The following is a 10,959-nucleotide window of genomic DNA, read 5'->3' as shown; positions in this document are numbered from 1 at the left end:
AATAATAATAATAATAATAATAATAATAATAATAATAATAATAATAATAATTTATTTGTGTTTCCCCGCCTCTCCCAAAGGATTGAAGCGGGGTTACTACTAAATGCTGTGCTGCCAAATGCCATGAATCAGCCACATGTGCAGTCGGCCGTATGGTTTCCCAGCAGTCTGGGATCATGCCTCTGTCTGAACACCATGCCCCTAGTCCGCCAGGAAGCTGGCTCTTTTTGATTGTCTGTTTTGCCCCTTAATACCTTATAGTTGGGATCAGCTATTGTCTTTGAGCCAATTCAAATGTAATTGTCCTGATTTTTATTAAATAGAGCACCATGCCTGATTTGCTCTTTCCTTGAATGTGGGATAAATCACTTTTGCTGTGTCTTGTTAAAATAGTTACGTATTACATTTGAACCAGGAAACTGTAGTTTAACCTCACCTTTCTAAGAAGGATATGAAATGCATTTCTGTTTCTGAAATGGTAAATCTAAATTAAATCAAAATTTCATGTCTCCCATGTAACAGGAAGGTGTGTTTTAAATGAACTGTGATAGAAGTGCCAGTGTCTGATAGGAGAGTGTGGTAGTATGAAACAAAGTCATATTAGGATGTCACAATAAGACAAATTTCTATAGAATTCTGACTTATTGTAAATGAGCCAATGTGTTGATTTATGCTGTTTGTTTGCACTCACCTGGCTCCTCTTGCATATTTGAGAATGGCTTATCCCTCTGGCTGATGGGGAAAAGACAATCATATTCCATATCTCACCATTAGTAATAAGTTAACCACAGACAACATATTTAACTACTGTACTCTCACTTGTAACAGTAGAGATTGGACAACACGCATGAAACCCAAGCTTGTTGAGAAATGCCAGCTGGATCTAATTTTTAGCATAAACATAGTTTATCATACTACGACCATTACAGTGGGCCCTTCCCTTACACGGGGAATCCGTTCTGGAACACCACCACTTCCCTCCCCCCCATGTAAGGACTACAGCACTGCTTTGGCGCAGCTTTCGGCCTCTTAAGATGTGTGTGACGCATGTGTCATTTAAACAGCATACCTCCAAAGTGACCCGAAGCAGCTTTATTTTGGCCCGTCTGTATGGGCCCACAGTGTGTATCTTTTTGTCATATGAGACCTTAGGTCTTCCAAAACCACAAAACATAACAGTACACTCAGTTATATCGGCATCAACAACTGTTGCCTTTTCTACTGATGCACTCCTAGAGAAAATCTATAGAGCAGTCACATGGCCAGCTCCAGCCACATACACTAAATTCTATAAACCAGAGCCTCATTTTAGGGAAGGGTTCTGCAATAAATAGCAACACATTAAACACATTGTTGCCACCTTCTGCCCTAACGAACATGCCTGCTTGGGTAGATCCCATTACTGGATAGCTCCTTCTCTACTGATTGAGAATGGCCCATTGTAGAACTTACCATGAAGAATCAGGATCTGCATCTTGTCTGCCATGGATTTAGTGCAAATAGAGACCTGAGGGATTGATGTGTGTTGGCATGCTTAAACAATGGGATGGGTTATGTAATGGTGTGTTCAATGTGAGGGGTTGTTGATCACATTCCTTTGTACTGAAATAACAGAGAAAAGGGAAGCATGCTGACTTGAGACTATCACAATGTTATTTCTTCGGGAAAGTAGATAGAAGAAAGGGAATATGGGAGTATGGTCAAATGAGAAGAACAAGGTCGTTTTACTTTTGCAATGAATGAGAAAATAGACTGCCAACTATTTTAAATTGTGTGTGGTTTGATTAGGCATTGCTAACATTTGCTGTTTAGTTCTAACAATGAACATTTCTGGTGTAAACCTATAGCTACTGAATAAAGTTTGTCTGAGTTTGCCATTGAAGCCTGGAATTTCTGAAATTTAGCAGGCACCCCAAAGTTCAGAAACTTGGCAAGGAAAACTTTTAAATTCCTTTTCTGGACATGAGTCTTCTTTTATTCTTTTCTGTGTCTGCACTTATGAAGGAACGGAAACAGGAGATGAGGATGGATAGAGGTTTATTTTTAGTAACACAGTATCTTGCCTAGCCTGGGTAACACAGGAATTAAACTGTTAATGGATGGCTTCTTCTCTTTAGCAAGAACGGACATTCATAGTAAGTCTTCCAGTGTGTCATTCTCATTCAGAAAGCAAGTGTACTTCTTGTCCTTTTAAACCTAATTATTATTCTTTGTAGATCTTCAGGATTTATTCAGGACCACCAATCAAGGTACAGATGGCAAGCTGTCATATGAAGACCTGCAAGATCTGGTTGAGGCTACAATTCATGATTCACGGAGCTTTAAGGAATTTGATACAGATGGGGATGATAAGTATACCCTACAAGAATTGAGGGTGGCTCTGGGTTTATAGTATTTCTGCTTATAAATACAGTATTTGAAGGACTACCGTAGCTACAACAAAAACCCTGATAATTAAAAGCTACATCTAGCACTTTTCCCAATGATGATACTAATGTTTGCAGCTTAGCCTAGTGTACTTGTTGACACCTTTTAAATTTTGTGTTCTTTGGAAAGTATTGAAAAGCTTTTATATTTTTATGAAAAACTTAAGAGATGTTGACTTCTGAAAGATTTTCAACTTTAAGGCTTTATTCCAGAGATAATCATTCATGACTTAAGTCCTTTTGACATAAGTGGAACACATAGTTGTTAATAATGTGTTGCCTTCACTTCCATTCCAAGGACGTTAATGCATTTAATTTCTCTGGCTCAAGGCCAAAGTATGATATTTTGCCATTGCATTGAATAACTATGTGGGGGTAATTATTGCACTGAATAACTACATTCATTGCATTGAATTAACTATAGGGTAATTGCACCTTAAACTATGCTAAGAATTTTATCTGAAAGTTTTTATTTCCCTTATAAGGGAAGTTCTTGTCTTCAAATTAGAATATGTGTGTAAATATTGACAAACTTATTTTATATTTCAAATTTGCCTTAAATTAGCTGCACTTTAGAAGAAAAACATAAAAGAACCTGATTGTGTGGGATGGGGTTTATCTGCTTGTAAATATTTAAGACAGCATAAATTACACACACTTGGGTCGACTTTGTATTGAGGGTAATAAAAATTCCAGTCTCCATTGTATGAATGTTGAAGACTGGCAAGATATACTTTTCTACTAGGATGTATACTTTTTAGGATACTTTCCCCATAATTGTCTGGGAATCTATGGATAGTTTTCAGAAAGTCAAGATCTGAACCCTACACTAGATTGTAAAGAAGACCACCATTTTTAAAACTTTGACGAAAGAGAACTTCAGATTTATTTAATACTCAAAACAACATGTTTTTGGAATGATTAGTTATATCCTTTTGCTTTTAAATTTAAGTACAAATTGTGTTTGATACTATTAACCTTGGAGTGAAGTGTAGTTACTAGAAATACTTTAATTTAAGTAGTCACTTCAGCCTTCCCCCTTATTTTGGCTGACTTTTAAAAAATTAATTGTCTGCATATTAATTTGCATCTCATGGGATTAAAAGTGGTGATGATGGTCACCATAATTACTGTCATTCATTAGTTTGTGTGTGTGTGTGTATGTATGTGTGTGTGTGTGTGTGTGAGTAGATGAGGTGACAGCTAAATTACATCTTACATTAAGCGCTTCTTTGTATTTGCATTATATGATTTGTGTGTGTGTGTGTGTGTGTGTCTGTGTGAGAGAGGGAGAGAGAGAGAGAAATGGGTCCAAGACCCTGAACCAAATTTAGACTGTGGCATGGTTCTAACAAAAATCTCCTCCTCAGTTGCTCCCAAAATATGTAGTTTGTTGAGGGAATTTGCATTGGAGCTCCAGCACAGGTGCAGATAGCATGTTTAATCTCACTCCATCTGCACTGCTGTCTCAATCTAATTGCAAGTCTTTTGATTGCTGTTTTCAAAAACACATGTAAATTTGAAGAGGCATTGAATGTAATATGTAGTTTCATATCCTATATAGCTTACCTTTTATCATAAACTTTGTGTCCTTCACATTTTTAAGCTACTGTATTTTTTTGCTAGTGAAAAACCAATAGATACAGATGAAGGATAAGATTTTTTGAAAGTAAATGTCAATGTTTCTTTTTCTCTAGATAGAGAACAAATCCAGCAAATACACTGTTGTGAATCAAAATTTGAAGTTACTTCTTAAGCTTTCAACAATATTTTGCAAGGGCACACAGCCTTTTCACACTTTTAATAGATTAATTTTCAGCAAAGTAACACTGTCTACAACAAAAGGCTGATGTTTTAATAATTTGAATATGGGTGCCCTTGATAATTATGGTGGTCACTGTCAGAACACTAGTGAGACAGAAGGCTTGGCATAAAGTACACTCTGCATTGTAGAATGTTATCTTGCTGAAGAAAGAGCAAAACTACGACTTAGATAAAAAGAAGTGTTGAAATACCATTCCCTTCATAGATTGCTTTGATGTTGTTGTTTTTCTTAACCTGGAAACAAGCTTTGCCCATTGGTTAGGAGAGCAAGTGTTCTTTCAGACAAGCATCAATCACTTTCATTTACTTTATGTCTAAAACCATTGACCAAATAAAGCAATAAAATATTAGTATTTATTTGTACCGATGTAATGATTGTATGCCAAAAATTGGTAAATATTTTGGGAAGTTCACTTGTAATCTATTCCCACTGTTAACCCAGTAACTCAGAACATTTTTTGTTTGCTTTGAAATATATTTCAGCTGTAATAGAAAATCTCGTGCAAACATTGTGATACACATGGCTAACTAAATTGCTTGGTTTGTGGTAGTCTTCAAACTTCATCACCTCAAAGAAGACTCATGAGCTCACATGGCACTCATGAGCATCTCACATGAGCTTTTCCCAGTTCTTGGGGTGAATCTGACACATAGAAAATAACCAAATGATTCAGATGACTTAAAGGAGACAGATTTGCGAATGATAGTGAAATGATGTGGGACTAAACCATAAAAGAGAATCCCCTGTACCATTTTAGCAATATGTCTCAAGGGTGTGATTTCTATTATTCTGTTTCTTTCCCTATGGGATGTGTCTTGCTAGGTTGTGCTACATGGCTCCTGCCATACCTACATGAGATTATGGCAGAACTTGTAAACCTTACAAGGAATAGCCAAGGACCTGTTTCAGCCAGCAACATATTAAATTGACTTAAATCATGCATTCTAGGACTACAGTTTCCAGTCAGGATAAAAATGTGCTATTCAGATTCAAAGATATAGCCATGTTAGCCCTGAAAATCAGTATGTAAAGAAATCTTGTAGCACCTTTTGGACTTTGTTTGTCTCCAAGGTGCTACAAGATATGTTTGCATACTGATCCCAAGCCTGTACATTGCAGGACTGAGAAGGGGTATCATATCTTCCCTTGGTTTAATGGGAGAATAAGAAGGAATTTGTCTTAAATCAAGGGTTTGAAACAAAGTGTTCAGTGTTAGTGCCACCATTATGATGTGGTAATCTATGATTGGAAAAGATGTATTAGACCAGCCTTTCCCAACTTAGTGCCTTGCTGATGTTTTGATCAACAAGTCCTATCAATCCACAGTTGCCTCCCTGAAGTTGCATTGTGAAACATATGGAAGGTACCAAGTTGTGTGAGGCTAACATAGATTGTACAGCAAGTTATTTTTAACTGTTTTCTGTACAAATATCAGTAAAGTAAACCCTTCACCATTGCAGTACTAGAAGGATTTGTGTGGATTTTGAGTTTTCCATTTAATACTATTAGAATGCTTCCAATTAAAATGATAGTCTCTGAAAGTTGGAGTTCTTCCTGTCTTTCACAAATGAAGAATTTCTCGGCAAGGTTGAGAGTGTATTTGCTGAGAATTGGTAAGGAGACAATAGCATGACAATAGAATTTACTTGTTACCTCTGGTGGTAGCACAAATAAAAATGTATGTTTACAAAACAAGAGAGTGGCTTGAGTGCAGGTTTGTACAGGGTGATCATATCAAAAGGTCTAATAATTAGAGAACTGAGGTAGAAGAAGTTTATTTTTCCCTATGGTGAACCACAACACTGCTAGAAAGAGCAAAATCTTAATACTGTATGGTCTTTAAGATCTTGCTTGCAGGTGTTAGCTATACTTTGTTGTTGTGTGCCTTCAAGTTGTTTCTGACTTATGGTGACCTTAAGGTGAATCTATCACAAGGTTTTCTTGGCAAGGTTTATTCAGAAATATCCCATTGTCTTCCTTGGAGGCTGAATGTATGTGACTTGCCCAAGGTCATGCAGTTAGTTGCCATGCTCAAGCAGGAAGGTCAACTCTGTATTCCAATGCACAGACCACTACACCATGCTGTCTCTCATAGCTGTACTTTGGGGGCTAGTATTTTTATACTGAAGCATATGTAAAAGGACCTTGCTCTGTAAGAAGATGTCTACCAAAAGTTCAGCTACTCTGCATATATACTGTATTTCCAGAGCAAGAGCTGCACAATCTTTGGTTGTCTAAACTAGAGAGCTGTTCTACAAGTGTACCAAAATCTAGGTCATTGGCACAGGAAAACACAGTAAGGATTTAAGAACTTAACACACACACCCCACCCCAGTATTCTCTGCTATGAATCTTAGTTTTGGTCTGTGACAATTTGTCGTAAAATATCTTGTACAAAAAGTTCTTTAGATGTACATTGTATAAATACATTGTATAAGTAAATTCATCTGAGTTTCCATACATAATAACTGAAATATTAACATTTAAATGGGCTGAGTCTCCTTTAGATGTGTGTACAAGCTTGTATGGGGTGAATTAAAGCTGGTTTTAGTTACCATGTTTTGCACCTGTCATACATTGTGAATGTCAGATTCAAATAAAACACTTTGTTTTGGGTGTAAATATTATTTTATAATTTCAGAATGCATTTTTATAGCTAGAATGTGGTTTGCTACATAAACTGAAATATTGATCCTTCTATGACATACAAGAACTTCACAAATGTTATGTCTATTATTGTTCACAGTTGAGCAGAGCAGCATAAAATGAGCTCACTATCAAAAACATTTCCAAATCTCATCTTGTTCCAGACAATAAATTTGCTGTTAGGCAGAGATGCTGCTACCAGTATTGTATGACTCATTTTTCAATGCAGCAGATTTCAGGGATGAAAATGCTGTGCTTCTGACTGGAATACTGGAGCAAGGGTAAGATGCTGAATGCTCAAGTAGTGGTGGCAAGTAAGAGAGTGCACAAGCACAAGGTATCTCCTGAAACACTGGTTTGCAAGGATCTGAATCTGGAAATGATGAGTTGGAATTATCACTCCTCTCTGTAGTGGCTTCATTAGATGAGAAATTGTCTTGTGGTTGTAGGATTTTATGAGGTGTAGGATTGCAGACTTGGGCTTTAGTTTCAGGCAGGGCTTCCTTATCAGCTCTGTGAGATAATGCATGCTGGAAATATGTTTCTGCTTTCAGCTGCTTCACCCAGGCTTTTGCACGTTGTCTCTGATGGATTCTTTTCCTCCATTGAAAGAACAGCATGCAACCAAATACTAGGAAGTAACAAAATCCTAGACTTCCAAAATAGGCAGGTAGCAAACCTAGATGTAAGGCCAGAATAAGATTAATGCTTCAACAGATGTTTTGTATTTGCCCCACAATACAGTTAGTTGGTAGAAGCACCAACAAGACATGGGGCGCTTGTGAATTTATGAGATGTGTTTCAAATTTATAATTTGTAGAAAGTCTTCCAATATACTATTTTGATGTCCTGTTATGATTAAATGCCTTACCTATATTTTAACTTGAGAAAACAATGCTCTTTTTATGTGTATATTTATAGAGCATGTCCCCCTCCCGCTTCAGCCTTTAAATATTATGTAAATATCAAGGGGCAATATCTAAACCTAGACAAGTGCTACTAGTGGAGCAATGGCATTCAATGAAAATAGGAAGCAATTGATCTCCCATGCCACTGAAGCCCTCTGGGACTGGGTGCCTGTAAAACTGGCTGTAGAGGTTTCAGAAAGTGCATGTACCACAAATGTAGTCCATATATATATATATATATATATATATATATATATATATATATATATATGCCTCTTCCTACAATCTACTGCAGCTACATCACTCACACTTCTGCTTGCTGTATCAAACTTTTGAAGTTCACAATTTATGTTGAATGGCATTCTGGGAACTGAAGTCCGAAGTATCTACAGTAATTAAGGTCCGGTACAAACTGGTGCTTTGCGCTGGCCTGGGGCCAATTTTAGGGCTTGGGAGAGCGAAGCATCTGAGTGCCATTTTGGCATGTGCACGTGTTCACATGGCGCGCGCACAGACGACATCCCTTGTGCACCATGGAAGCAAGGTACGTCACCGTGCCACTACAGGACGTTAATGGTGCTTTGGCAGTGGCAGAGAAAGGAGCCACGTTTTGTGGCTCCTTTTTCTGGGCGCATTTTGGCCATGACATGAGGTTGCCCGTCTGTATCCCCCCATAGTTAAGAGCACAAAGCTAATGCAGGGGTGGGTAACATGTTGCCTTTCTGGTGTCAGATTTATGCAGAACCAAAGTCAACTACAGTTTAGAGCTCAGACTATGAGCAACCTCCAAATGTAAAAAAAATAAAACCCCAAAAAACCCAAAGCCTACTAGAAGAATAGACATTTTCCAGTGATACTATGGCGCCTCCTGAACCTGAGATAGCTTAAGGTAGGAGATGGAAAATGCAGGCCTCAAATGTCAGACCATATATTATAGCAACTCTAGCCAAAATAGTGAGAAATTCTGACAACTACAGTTTGACCACATCCAGAAGCTGTATTTTGTCCATCCCGTCATAGGATTTTAGATTATCTTAATATGACCTGGGATTTTTGGCATGTTGGATTGCAGCCCCACACGTTTGGCTATGTTGGCTAGGGTTGAGAGAAGTTACAATCTTAGCAACATCTGGAGTGTGATACACCTGTTGCTGACCTATATAAACCCTTCTAGTCTCAAACTTATAGCTTTGAATGGGCTTACCACTGGATATTATCATCATTTCATCACAGAAACTCTTTTGAATGTGTTAAACTGGTACATTCACAGGTTGGGCCACACTTCTGTTCTGTTCTAAGGAGAAACTAAACAGAAGGAACAGGTGGTTCTGGTTGGCATCATTGGAACAGAATGGCAAGGAGACTAACATTCCAAAGCATAGTGAGATAATGGCAGCTAGGATACCTCCGGCCCTTAAGAAAGGTATCCTAGCTGCCATTATCTCATTAGATTTTTCCAGTCCGATGTGATCAGCAATGATTGAATAGATCACTATGGTTAGGGCAGAAGTCCTTTTAGCCAGCAGAGCAACAAAAGGAGGATATTTTCCTAGGCCACTTTCTGTCCTTGTTAGTCTGAAAAACAAAGACTTTTCTTATCTCACATTAATTTGGAAAAAGCTTCAATTGGTCTTCATTTTTTCTCTCACAGTACAACTCCTCCCACTGCCACCATTGTGGAATATAACTAGAAGCAGCAAACAAACTTCCCAGTCAATGGTTTACCTGAATATCAGACTCCTTAAAAGCAAACTTCAGTGACTTCATGCCTATCATTACAGATACTGGTGTATCTCAGTTAACAAAACATCAGAGGAGGAAGCTGCCTTTTACAGTTGTTTTATGCTTCCATTGTCCTCTGTTCAGCTGTAAGGTTCCCCCCCCCCAACAATATCAACATAAAGAGGAGGGTGAAGAAGGCTGGAGAAATACAAACTGTTGGTGTTGGTTTGCAGAAGCATGTCTGTAATAATGCAATAAAGCTTGAGTAGGAAAAAGGTAATGTATTCTACAGTATCCAACTGTTGCCAAGCGTGCCTCCTTAGAAAAGGCAAGGTAAACAGCAGCTGTCTTTGGAATCCTGTACTTACTACACATATGGGGACTGCAAAATAGAGAGAAAAGGGGAGAGCAGGGAAGGCTCACCAGCTCCCCTCCCCGCCCCCGACATGTTGAAAACAGCATAGATCTACACGTTTGGACAACAAAATGCAGTGGCGTCAATAGGCAGTGTGAGTGCGTGTCATGTGTGTACAGTGGTACCCCGGGATATGAAAGCACCGCCTTACGAAATTCCCGGGATACGAAAAAATCCCATAGGAAAAAACTGTTGCGGGTTACGTTTTTTTTCCGGCTTACGAAAAAAAAATTGGTGCTTTTCGGTGCTTTTTCACACGAAATCGCGGCTTTTAGCGCTAGCGCCTATGGCTTTTTCAGGTTACGAAAAAAATCGGGTTACGAACGCCGCGGCGGAACGAATTAATTTCGTAACCCGAGGCACCACTGTATACCGCTTATGGGGGTGGAAGACACCACTTCCCCTCAAACATCTGCCTTTTGGCAGAAATGGACTGTGGAATTTGCCTGTATCTCTTCAAAATGCTGAAGAGATGGTGCCGTGGGGGTGAGGCTCAGTGGGAGGAGAAAGGTTTAAATTTAAATATATTTAAATTTTCAAAATTTAATTTTTAAATGTTCTTTAAAAACATATTTTACCAAATTTTCACTTTAACCACATCAACGATATGTAAGCACATTCTGTGTGTACGATGTTGTGATTTAAAGGTGTAATTTTAATTTTGCTGGTTGTTTATGTCACAGCTCTTGCCATTACATTCACTGATAGATTGGAATTATTCCCATTAACACACATACTAAGGATTTTGTATGGGTGTGGTATTGGAGAAGATCAGTGAGTTCGTATGTGTGACACCATTAATTACCACACCAGGTGACACCACCCCTACGGATGCCACTGCCAAAATGGAAATTATTGGAAAAGTGGACTGGTGAAAGAAAAAGAAAAAATCATCCCTGGATGCGTGTTGGAAGAAACCTTGAAGATTATAAATGTCATGCAGTGCTTCCCTGAACTGTTGAGGGGAGGATATTGGGTCACCCTGTGTACTTACTTTTTCCTGGAGTCCCCTCAGGT

General features: G+C 38.3%; 2 protein-coding genes across 3 annotated transcripts in view; one reads left to right on the top strand and one right to left on the bottom strand.

Moving 5' to 3' along the window:
* EFCAB14 (EF-hand calcium binding domain 14) overlaps positions 1-6,805 on the top strand; it is a 25,684-nt gene extending 18,879 nt beyond the window's left edge. For both annotated transcript variants that reach the window (XM_042462997.1, XM_042462996.1), the window contains exon 11: positions 2,217-6,805. In XM_042462997.1, coding sequence (XP_042318931.1) covers positions 2,217-2,392 — 176 coding nt within the window. In that variant the 3' untranslated portion in view covers positions 2,393-6,805. The remainder of the gene's footprint in view (positions 1-2,216) is intronic.
* A 55-nt stretch (positions 6,806-6,860) lies between these two features.
* TEX38 (testis expressed 38) lies at positions 6,861-9,167 on the bottom strand. The gene is made up of 2 exons (XM_042462998.1): positions 9,010-9,167; positions 6,861-7,576 (listed from the first exon to the last, which is right to left on the bottom strand). Exons 1-2 carry the CDS (start codon positions 9,026-9,028, stop codon positions 7,077-7,079), a joined length of 519 nt encoding a protein of 172 aa, XP_042318932.1. The 5' UTR covers positions 9,029-9,167; the 3' UTR covers positions 6,861-7,076.
* Positions 9,168-10,959: the final 1,792 nt, after the last annotated feature.

The sequence above is a fragment of the Sceloporus undulatus genome, chromosome 4 (genome assembly GCF_019175285.1).
Source record: "Sceloporus undulatus isolate JIND9_A2432 ecotype Alabama chromosome 4, SceUnd_v1.1, whole genome shotgun sequence".
In the NCBI taxonomy this organism is placed as follows: Eukaryota; Metazoa; Chordata; class Lepidosauria; order Squamata; family Phrynosomatidae; genus Sceloporus; species Sceloporus undulatus.
The sequence above is the reverse complement of the archived record's forward strand: the minus strand, read 5'-3'. Positions and strand labels throughout refer to the sequence as shown.